The sequence below is a fragment of the Anser anser genome (assembly GCF_964211835.1).
Source record: "Anser anser genome assembly, chromosome: 21".
Taxonomy (NCBI): Eukaryota; Metazoa; Chordata; class Aves; order Anseriformes; family Anatidae; genus Anser; species Anser anser.
The window spans coordinates 9,698,290-9,709,856 of NC_139742.1; the positions used below are offsets into that span (position 1 = coordinate 9,698,290).

Here is an 11,567-nt window from a genome sequence, read left to right on the forward strand (position 1 = left end):
CTTGCTCTCTCGGACAGACAGAAAGCTTGTCTCCCGGGTCAGGCATTACAGCTGCTGAGGGGCGGTGAAAACGCAGCGAGCTGCCCCCTCGTTTTGGTGGCAGCTCACGTGGGAACAGCCCGTTACCTCTGGTGAGCCGAGGGAATGAGTTATTTGTGAAGGGATATTGCTTTTCCTCTGGTTTTCCAGGAGCTGGGAAGTCTGCTGTGCTGATGCCACCAGGACCGCAGCACCAGGGGTGTAAGCCCAACACGCTGCCAGGCCCGCATCCCACCCAGATGAAGTCATTATCATCCACGGGACCGGGATTTTACCATAAAAAGGGTTGCAAAACCTGCTGAAGCCAGAGAAAGGGTTTGTGCTGGTTCCAGCAGACTTCCTTTCATCTCCCTTGCCAGCTTTGCGCCCACAAAGCCGTTGGGCCTGATCCTGACTTCATCCCAGCGCCAGCGGGGGAACTCCCACCCGCCGAGCACGTGGCTCAAGGGTCCTCTGCGGGGAGGCAGGGAAACAGCCAGGGGATGGGGATGGGGCACCACGACGGGTCCCAAAGACCCCAGCTGGCACCATGGGGGCACCCAAAGACAGCCCTCAGGGCACCATGAGGGAACCTAAAGACCCCATGTAGCGTCACGAGGGGACCCAAAGACCCTGCATAGGGTCATGAGAGGACCCAAAGACCCCACATAGAGTCAGGAGGGGACCCAAAGACCCCACATAGCATTATGAGGGGACTCAAAGACCCCATATATTGTCACGTGGGGACCCAAAGACCCCACATAGCATTATGAGGGGACTCAAAGACCCCACATATTGTCGAGGGGACCAAAAGACCCCACATATTGTCATGAGGGAACCCAAAGACCCCACATAGTCAGGAAGGCACCCAAAGGCCCCACATAGCGTTATGAGGGGCCTCAAAAGACCTCACATATTGTCATGCGGGGACCGAAAGACCCCATATATTGTCATGCGGGGACTCACAAGACGCCACATATGCTCATGCGAGGACCCAAAGACCCCACATACTGTCACAAGGGGACCCAAAGACCCTACAGATTGTCACAATGGGACTCAAAGCCCCCACGTATGTTCACGCAGGGACCCAAAGACCCCACCTAACACCACGGGGGCACCCCAAACCCCCCAACACCGTGCCGTGAAGCACCTCAGGGCCCCCCTCCCGGCTCCACCACGGCCTCCCCTTCTACCCCCACAGCACCGGGACAGCCCCGGCCCCCTTCCCCGCTCCCTCCCCGCCTGACTGAGGGCCGGGCCGGGCGGGGAGGCCGGGCAAGGCCGGGCCGGGGCCGGGCCGGGCGCACCGCCCACATAAGGCGGGGGCAACCCACGGCAGGCGGCTGGAGGCGGCCGGGGCTTAGCTCGGCTCGGCTCGGCTCGGCTCGGCGGGCCCGGGGCGGGGGGAAGCAGCATGGAGCTGGGCTGGCTGCTGTGGGGCGCGGCGGTGCTGCTGCTGCTGCACGTCCTGATGGAGCTGAGCCCCGCCGTCAACTTCGCGCTGCGGATCGGCTTCTACTACCTGCTCTTCTTCGTCTGCTCGGCGTTCACGGTGCCCGTCTGCCTGCTGGTCAACGGCGGGCGAACCGTCAAGAACATGAGGCGAGTGCCGGGGCTAACGGGGAGCCCCCCTGGGGGGAGCCCCGGGACACGCGTGGGTGGTGGGGAGCCGCGGTTGTGCTGCCCACGCCGCGGGGATGCTGCTGGAGATGGCTCGGAGCACAGACTGGGGGTGGCCTCCAGGCTTTAGGGTGGGTTGGGGGGGGCTCGGAGACCCCCTGTCTGCCCCCTGCTCCGTGCTTGGGTTTGGGGACTCCGGCAGGATGATGTTGGGGCTCTCCTTTTGGCATGCCTCTGGTGAAGGCTGGGCACCAGCAGTGCTTTCTCCTCCAAAAGCGATGGCTGTGCCGTTTAAAAACACCCCCGTGCTCTGCCTGGGGAGCGGCACGAAGAACTTGGCCACCAAGCAGCTGCCCAGGGCGTGCTGGCGGCCTTTGGGTCCTGCCACGGCCATCCCGGGGCGCTCGGTGCTTGGGGACGAGCCCGGGGTGCTCCTGGAGAGGAGCAGCCCCCGTGCGGGTGAGGGCACAGGAGTGTTTTAGGGGCAGGGTTAGCACTTGTGTCTCTGGTGGTTTCTGTCCGAAGTCCTCCCTCTACGTGAGGATTTGTGCTGCCGGTTGCTACCAGGCCCCGCTGTCAGCCCCGCTTCGTTTCTCTTTTTGCCCCGCAGGCTGAGTTCTGTGGGCAGGGAGGCGGGGGGGAACTTTTCCTCGGGGGTGAAAGTGGAGCCCCGGTGCCTTGACGCATCCTCGTGGATCAAAGGTTGGGCAGCGTCCCAGCCGGTGGAGCTGGACTTTGGCTGCTTCGGGGTGCGATGCAGCTCCCAGTGCCCCGCGCGGGGCGGAGCGAGCGGTGTCGGGAGGAAGTGCGGCGCGGGACGCGCTGCCTCCTGCGCGCTGCCCTGCCCCGGGCCGTGCTCTGCGATGCGCCCCGATGGCCTGGCCGCGGGCGTTACAAACCACTCCGTGCCCCAGGGTCTCCTGCTCAGCTCCGTCTCGGGCGTTGACTTCCTTGGCTTGCTGCGGAGAACCTTTCCAGCGCAAGGTCTCCTCCTCCCAGGAGTCAACAACCAACCCTGCGACCGGTAGAATTTGTGATGTCAGTTATGGAAACACCCTTTTCCTTTCCTTTTCTTTTTTTTTTTTTCCCCCTTAAAACTTTTAAAATCTGTAAAACTAAAAAGGAACTTCGCTGGGAACAAGAACTCCTTGCTCTGAACGGTTCTCCTGTTGAAACTTGGAGCTGAATTTTGGCCAGAACCACCCTTTTCCTGTAACTTAAGCCCATCCTTTCCACACGCTGGCGCTGGCTGATGATCCTGGTCGCGTATCCTAGCTCCTGGGAGGTCTGCGGCTGAGGTGATCGAACGAGCTCCTTATTTCTGCGATCTCCCAGACTGTTTACACCGCCGCGAGGAAAGGGGTTGGAGGAGAGCACATGCTGGTGGTCAGACAGCGATAACGGCGTCGCTGCCTGGCGCAGAACATCCCGTCCTTGCTGTGCTCCTGGCTCCAGCGCCGAGTCGCCGTGACTTGGAAGAGGTCGCCCTCCGTGGCTGATAGAGATAGATCTGTTTATCTAGTGGCGAAACCTCTTGCGAGAGAGTTTCCAATCCGGTAAGCAGCCTGCATTAATCCTTCAGAATCAGAGGATCCTAAAAAAGCTTCTGTCACAGGCTGTGGAGCGCGTGAAGCCGGGGTTGCTGGATTTCAGGCTCGAGCTGTTACAGATGTGCTGGGAAGGCACGTTCCCTCTCATTTATCCGCTAGCTCCTTGTGCCTGGCAACAAGTACATCAGATTTACAGCTGCCTGCAGCTGCGGCTGCACCAAGTCGGGGTCATCCACACCAGCAGGGAAGCTGCTCGCACGGCTGGAGAGGGGTGGGCTCTATCTGCATAGCCCCGTGGGTGACGTGGCCAGCCGAAGCAGGGCTGCCAATCGCCCAGTTCCTCTTCGCTTGCCCCGAGCTCTGCCCCTTTGCCTCTTTCGGCAGCTCAGGCCACATCTTGTGCAAGGAAGCGCTCGCTCCTTACTGGCAGGAGGAAGTTGGATGGTTTGCTCTTGAGTAATGTATAACCAGCCTCTCCCGGCAGCTTCCGAACAGCGTGACTTGCAGAGCAGCGACCTCTCCTTTGGTTGGCAGTCAGAAGGGAGGAGAAGTGGGATTTAGGTCAGTCCGGTGGCGTGGCCTCCGCCGTGCCCTCACCGGTCTGTGTCACCTCGTCTCTCCTCACCTGCCCCTTGCCCCTGCCCGGGCCGTGCTCCCCTCACCCCTGCAGCCTCCCTGCCCTGGGTGAGGCTCTGACCTTTGCAGCAGGTTTACATGCCGGGGACTGATAGCAGCTGTGTCACGCAGCAGAGTTACCCGCGGCCACTGGCCTGCCCCGAACTCTGGTGTTAAAGCCGGAGCCCCAGGGACCTGTACGGCGGGGCAGCCCACGGAAACACGGCCCTCGCTGCGGGAAGGAGCGAGCCAGGGAAGTTGCGTGGATGAGAGCTTGTGGCTGAAGAGCTGATGGCGGGGACGGGGAGGACTTCTGGGGGAACAGATGCCGGGAGCTGCTGCCAAGCTGGGACGAGATGCCTGCTGGCTGCTCACCTGCCCTCCCAGGTGGCAGAGATGCTTCCCGGGTGGGTGGCGGTGTGTACCCCTCCAGCAGGACCCCGTGGTGGGGGAGAAGCTGATGTTGTCCCTCTTTCCCCTCCTGCAGGGAGGGAAGCTCCATCCCCTGTCTGCAGGGAGAAGGTACAGGGCGTCTGGGTGCCTGCTGGAGGCAGGTCAGCTCACGAGCCTGCTCTAGAGGAGGCAGAGCTGTGCTGGTGGCTGCTCCTGGGGGCTTTGCTCATGTGCGAGCTCCTCCGCCTCCCGTCCTGGCAAATGGCTGCTCCCCTGCCCAAAATAGCCCTCGTGTGCTGCCAGCTTCTGCCTGCGTCCTTTGGCCCACTTGGAGGGTCCCCAGCTCCCACCTGCCTGGGGTGGTGGCGATGGGTCCTGCTCCCAGGGGCTTGGCCACGGAGCCCGGGCTGTCCATGCTCAGCAAGGGCACGGCAGCCCACGGGATGCATTGGCAGGGCTGCGCCGAGCTGCTGGTGCCTCCTGCCAGCCCGTGACCGTCAGGCACTAGGGAAGAAAGTCAGGAGCTTGGTGGACGGACCTGAAGGTCTTCTGGGGGACCGAACTGGCAGGAGGAAGCTCTTGGCTTGAAGATGGCTTTGCCAAGGGCGCTTCCCTGAGGCCAAGCTGCGTGGGGAGCATGCCGTTCACTGCTTGCCTCCTTTCGTTGTACCAGGATGTGCTTCTTGCCTTTGTTCTCCTCCTTTCTTGGATTCCCCTAGGGTAAAGACACCCCGCTACTGGTAGTCCTGCTAAGCAGCACCTGCCAGCACAGCAGTGAGAGCATTCCTCGGGTGAAAGGTGCAGGCTGTTGGCCATGTGCTGGGGAGTGGCAGTTCCTAGAAGAGCTGTCAGAGCAGGTTGTGGGGCTCTGCTGACTGCAGCAGGAAAGTGTCGGTAGCGTTGGAGCAGACCGTGGCACAGAGGGAAACGAGCAGCAATAAATGGGTGGGACTGGCAGCAGGAGGAGCGGTCCAGGCTCAAAGTTACAAGCGGCTTCCCCCAGGCTTCCAGTAAAATTTCCCCACTAAAGAGGACCGTGCTCAGCAACCAAAGCACCTTGGGCACATGGGACCAGTCATGCAGGACAGGCACCTCGGTGAACCAAGGGCAAATGAGACCGGAGGCGGGCTGTAACACAATTCTCATCTCCTTCCACCCACTCTGGTGCTGCACGGTGCAGCAGACCCTGTTACATTCCTGCCCTGCTGCTGTCTGACCGCTCTTCTCTTCTCTTCCCCAGGATCATCAAAACTGTAGTCAAGACCTTCAAGTATTTCTTTGGCCTGAGGTTTGAGGTGAAAGGACGGGAGAACTTCGAGGTGGAGGGCCCTGCCATCATCGTGTCCAACCACCAGAGCATCCTCGACATGATGGGTGAGGAGCTGGCCCGAGGGAGGGAGCGCTTCTCTTGTTCGCCACCTGGGAAACCCTGCTGGCATCTCCTGGCCACGCAGCCCCCCTGCCCTGGCACTGGTCTACGCTACCGAGGCAGCTGGTCCAGCTTTCTCTCTCCGTGCTGGATTCAGGAAGGGTCTCCCCTCGCCCTGAGCCATCACAATCCCCTCCCCGCCTCGGATCGTGTCTCTTGTCCCGTCCAAGTGCAGGCGCTTGGGAAGGGGGTGGCTGCTGGGTCTCACCCTCTGCCGTCACGTTAGGGCTGATGGAGGTCCTGCCCGACGACTGTGTCCAGGTGGCAAAGAAGGAGCTGATGTACGCCGGCACTGTGGGGCTCATCATCTACCTCGGGGGTGTCATCTTCATCAACAGGAAGAGCACCAGCAGTGCCAAGATGGTGATGGCGGAGGTGGCCAAGACTATGGCGACCGATAACGTGAGTGTGACCGTGGCGTGGGGGATGTGGCAGTCCTGCTGCTGCCTCAGCCAGCAGGAAGGGAGTGCTGCGAGTGGGTTGCTGGAGCGGATCCTTATCTCCCCGCGTGCAGGTGAAGGTGTGGGTGTACCCAGAGGGCACGAGGAACTGCACCGGGGACTTGCTGCCGTTCAAGAAGGGAGCGTTTCACATCGCTGTCCAGGCACAGGTAACAGCGCTTTGCCCCTGCGTGGGGACCCTGAAAGCTTTTGCAGTGGCATCGCAGACTGGTTGTACAGTGGCAGGGTCTGTTTGCTCTCAAGCGAGCTGTTCTGCTCTGTTAAACCACCATTAGGTGTCACAAGCACTGCCCAGCGAGAGCTGAGAGCCTCTCCCTTCCCCTGCAGGAGTGACACCACCCCTTGGAGTGGGTGGCCGCAGGCAGCGGAGAAGCTGCCTTGTCCCCTCTCCTGACCACTGTGGTCCTGGTGTCCCATCTGGAGGGCAGAGCATGGGGACAGGTGCACCTGACCCCTGAGCAGGACTGCTTTAGGGCCAGGTCCTCCGGCCCGGCTCGTGGGCAGCTCCTGGCAGAGAGGTTTCAGCGCAGAGCTCGCCCCTGGCAGGGAGCCCAGCGGGCCCTGCACCTCGAGAGCTCGCCTGGAGGATCCCAAAGCTGTCAATTCCTTTCTCAATCCCCCAGGCTGCGATAGGATAGTGTTGATTCGGGTTTATTGACGCTCGTGCTTTAGAGCAACATCTGGGCTTGCTCTTCGTAGAAATAGCTGCTCCTTCCCAGGCAGCCATATGGCACCGCCCTGCGTTGTCTTACACGCCTTCCCTCCCCAAAATGACAAGACCTGTGAGCAGCCAGCGGGGGAACAAACCGTTCCTCGGCTCTGGGCTGCCGGCACTCCTAAAGGAGTGGTGGTGTCCAACCGGAGCCCCGGGGGGGTTGCTACAAGCCCAGGTGGAGCCTGCGTTGGGCCATCCCTGCTCCTGCCGGGGCTGGTGCAACCCCGGCGGGGTGGTGGGGCCGGTGGGAAAGGCTGCTGGCGGAAACGGCACCCACCTCTGTTTACACTCCCCGTGAGTCACCGACTGCGCTTTGTGTCTGCGTTACCAGCGCTAAAACGCCGTGGCTCTGTGCGTGCCCTCCCGGCTGTGTCTCTGCCTGTCGGAGGCTCCCCTGGGATCAAGGGGCTGCAGCTGATGACGCCCCCCCTGAGCAGCTGAAGGCACAGCGCCCGGCCTGCCCCACGCTCGTGCTTACCCAGCACGGAAGGCCTGTCAAAACAGGCACCTTATAGTGCTCGCAGGTCGGAAACTACCTGCGTTTTGAAGCCTGCCCTGGGAGGAGCCAGGCTGAGCGCTGCCTGAGACTGAAGCGTAGCCTCCCCTGTGGGGCTGTGTGCCCCAAACGGCCCAGAGCCAGCCCTGCTGCGTGGCACTCGGGGCTTGTCTCTGCCCTGCCCTGGGCTGCTGCGGGAATGCTGCAGTGCGAGTAACTTTCCCCTCTTCCTCCCCAAGGTCCCGGTGATCCCCGTGGTGTATTCCTCCTTCACCACCTTCTATAACCCAAAGAAGAATCTATTCACATCAGGTACGAAAGAAACTTTACAGAGACGGGGGCGACGCCATCTGCATGTGGAGATCTGGTGGGAGGGAAGCGGTGCTGAGCAGGAGGAGCCCTGCTGGCAGATGTGTGGAGGCAGTTCAAATGCTTGGCACCAGAGCCTGGGCTGGGTTAACTCGGGAAAGAATGCGATTAAATATGCCAAGTTTTCATTAAGAACGGGGCACCACCTCGCCCTCTCATAGCTGGCACAGCCAGGGGCGTTGGGTGAGGGCTCAGGCTTTGGGGAAGAAGCAAGCACCGTCTGCCTCCTGGCCTTTCAGACCCCTCTGCAAGTTGTATTAATGCTCAGAAGGCTGTCAGTGAAAGTGCTGGGCAGAAAGTTGGCTTTCAACCAGCTCGGATCAGTAACTCTAATTCTGGGAGCTCTGCGTGCTCCGCGCCTGGCTCAGCAGAGCCAGCCAAAGGTAGGAGGCCGGGTAGGAGCAGATGGAGGGAGCGCCTGGCTCAGGCTGAGCCCTGCGTGCTTGCCCCAGCCTTGGCTGAAAACCCTGCAGAGCAGCCGCTCCCGCAGTCTTTCGGTAGAGTGTTGGGTCCCGATGTGGATTTACACCCTGATATGTGGCATGGGCTTGGCTGTTGCCGAGGGGCAGAGGGGCCTAACCCAAAGCACGGCGCTGCCAGAACCTGCAGCCTCTTCTCCTGCCCTGCCCTGCAGAGTGGGGCATGGGAAATGCTTTGCTGTTTGCTTTGTGCAGCTGCTCAGGACAGGGCCTAATTCCCAGGGCGATCTCTTCCCCTGAGGGCCGCACAGCCTGCGCTGGCAGGGGCGGATGGCTGAGGGTGGGTGCCTGGAGCCCTGGGTGGTGAGGGCTGGGCAGGGGGTGCGGGTGTCCCGGGAGGGCAGAGAGCAGCGCTCCCGTCGCGTGGGGGATTCTCACAGGCTCTTCTTGTCTTCCCAGGCAAAATCAAGGTCGAGGTTCTGCCTCCGATAGAGACCAAAGGCCTGACATCAGACGATGTCTCTGACCTTACTGACAGATGCTACCGCACCATGAGGGAGACCCTCTTCAGGCTGTCCGGCCGCCCAGGCGAGGTGAAGGACTCGTCCTAGATGCTCCTCCAGTGGCGGCACCATGCGGTGGTGGCTGAGGGGACCTGTCTGTTGCCAAATACCCAAGGAACTTCTCTTCCTCTGCAGTGACTTCTAACTCTGGGGACATCGTGGACTGGCACACGAGGCGTGTTGAGCCAGCGCTGAGGTTCCCCATTGAGTGGATTTCTCTTCTGGGTACATTATCTTGCAATGAAACGTCTCCTTTTTCTGTATTTCTCAGGCATCAAACTTGTGCTACCAAAGGGCTCAATGACCAGAGAGGTGAGTTCCCCAGCTCGGGCGGCTGCTGTGGGGCAATGAAGAAAGCCTGGCTGGAGGCTGGGCCCTGCCCCGTGTCCCCACGCCTGTGTTAGGTGCTGGCCTGGCCCTGTACGGCCCCAGATGGAAAGCCACCAGGCAGCAATGCGTATCTGCACGTGACGCTGCTCAGACCAGGCTGAAAATTGGGTAAAAAGCCCAACTCTGTGCGTGCTGGGAGCACGGTGTCCTCCCCAGGCAGGGCAGAGCTCACAGCTGTCTCTGAGAGATGCCCTTGGGTCTCAGCAGCGTTTTGTGCTGGGGCTCTGCATCGCCCAGGCACTCTTGAGCCGAGTCTTTCGCACTTTGTGGAAAGCTCCTAGGGCCAATAACTTCAGGTGGGCAGAAAAGGGGAGTGCATGCGGCCAGCCGGCCTTTTAAATGTCTCTTAGGGCTTGGATTTTCCCCTGTCTGAACAAGTGCTCTTGGTCACTGAGGGGTGCAGCAGTGCAGAGGGAAGCTGTGGTCTCACCAAGCCAGCTTAAGCGGGCTGGGGCTGTCTGAGTGCCGTCCAGCCTTGCCAGAAGTCATCTTCTGAATGAGACCCCACGCCTGTAGCAGGCATTCAGAGCCACAGCTTGATTAAGAACTGCACAGATCTGTCAGGGTCCTGGGCCAAGCCTCTGGACGCTGCGGGACACGCACCTGGGCTGCCCCAGTGCTTCCTTGGTGCAAACTTCTGCCGGCTCCCTGCTGTGCTGCCTGCTTGACCCCCTCGCACCAAACATCCCGGTGCCCGTGGTACTCGTTCCAGATGCAGAGGGCTCCGTCACGCTCGTCTTGTCGTGGTCAGCACTGGCCGAAAGATGGTGCCTCTCCCATGTCTGTGGGCTGATCTCGCTCTGCGAGAGATGCAAAACTCAGGAGGAGCCACAGGGGGTGAGAGCTGCCTCTGTAACGAGCAGCGGAGCTTGGAAGGCTTCGGCTCTTCCCCTGGGGGAATAAGCTCAGTCCTCAGAGCAGGAGTTCAGCTAATGGGGTTTCCCCTGCGCTCCGGGGTAGCGGGCCCACAGGGCTCCTGGATCCCTCGCTGGGAGCTGCAGGAGCACCGATGCCCTCTGCGAAGAGCAGGGCTGGCTCACCGAGCTGCTTCCAGGGTGCAGGGAGACTTCGGCACCCCTGCTGAAGGAGCAGGGAGCAACACCTTGAGGTGAGCCCCCTGGGGCTGCTAGGGTAACCCATACAACCAGGTCTTGCAGCCTGTCTGTGGCTGCACTGGTGGAACTGGGCTCACAGGGCATTTCTGGGGGTAAAGCCTCGCCTGGGCGAGGCAGGGGGATCCCACACAGCCAGCAGTCCCCAGGGGAGGGAGCGCTTGGGCTGAGCTGGCAGGGGGCTGGGGCTTTACGGAGGGGCCTTACGGTACGGTCTCAGGTGTCCGACCCGTGGGGTGGGTCGGGGTGGGAGGACGGAAACCGAACCAGCACTTTGTAAGAGCGGCAGACGAGCGGCTGTCAGAGAGGTTAAACCCAGACAGGTCCCAGGAGAGCAGCCACGGGGTGACTCCTGCAGCACCTGGGAGGAGGGAGTGGTGCCTCTGTGCGTTGTCTGCTGCTCGCTTTTAATTGGGGTGAGAATAATGTATTTGCTTTAAAAAAAAAAAAAAAAGTACACCTTTTGGTTATTTAAATAAAGGAGACTCCTGGTCTTGTGTGGGAGCTGGGGGAGGAAGGCTGTCACAGGAGGAGTGATGCTGACCCGTCAGGGGGAGGGTTTGGTGATCTGGTGGCAATTTTACAACCTTGTTTTGACAGCCCCGTGCTGAGCCCCTGCCTGGTCTGAGGCAGGAGGACAAAGACCCCCAGGGCCCTGTCTCAGTGGCTCCAAGCCCATCTCAAAGCAGGGCCCTGGGGAGCTCCATGCCCCCAGCAACAGGTCCGCAGCCTCGGTTCACTCAGCAGGAGGCTTTATTTTATTACAACCCTGCAGCACGGCCGTACCCACGTGGCTCCTCCTGCAGCTGTGGTCGTAGGAAAGCCTCGTACGTGGTCGGTCACATCCGCTCTGCTGCACCTGCGACCTTGGGCTTGAGCAAACAGGGCTGGGAGGCAGCAACTGTAGGGCAGGGAGAGACCAGCTACCCCACAGCCAGCACTGTGCCAGTGGAAACAAAGGGATTTGTCGGCCCTTGGCCCTGAATCCAGGTGTGCAGAGGACTGGTCCCCTGCTTGGTGTCACCCTGTGGGCATGGCTGAGCTGCACAGGTTTGTCCCCGTCCGCTCTGCGTGGACGGTGGGAGTGTCATGGGGAAAGGTTTTGCATTAGAGCAGGTAAAACCAGACTCTGCCTTCAGGCCCGTGTAAAAGCATCATCTTTACTGCTCTACAGGGCTCGGGGGTGGTGCAGAGGGCTGAGCTAAGCAGGTAATTTCAGAGCAAGCCGCCGCAGCAGCTACCCTAAGGAGATACAAAGCAGCAGCCCCCTTCCAGCGCTGGCTGCGGAGGGAGGAAGGTCCCCAGGGGCAGGACAGGTGCCGCAGCAGGGACACCCGTCCCCGTACCTGCCCCGTGCAGTACCTTTGCAGGGACCAATTGCACCCGTCCCTCCCTGCGGCGCTGCCTGGCTTGGGGC

The 11,567-nt window shown here is 61.0% G+C and overlaps 1 protein-coding gene across 1 annotated transcript; it reads left to right on the top strand.

The window, feature by feature from the left end:
• Positions 1–1,328: 1,328 nt before the first annotated feature.
• AGPAT2 (1-acylglycerol-3-phosphate O-acyltransferase 2) lies at positions 1,329–10,630 on the top strand. The gene is made up of 6 exons (XM_083807706.1): positions 1,329–1,620; positions 5,437–5,570; positions 5,852–6,027; positions 6,140–6,235; positions 7,537–7,609; positions 8,545–10,630. Exons 1-6 carry the CDS (start codon positions 1,433–1,435, stop codon positions 8,694–8,696), a joined length of 819 nt encoding a protein of 272 aa, XP_083663832.1. The 5' UTR covers positions 1,329–1,432; the 3' UTR covers positions 8,697–10,630.
• The last annotated feature ends 937 nt before the right edge of the window (positions 10,631–11,567 follow it).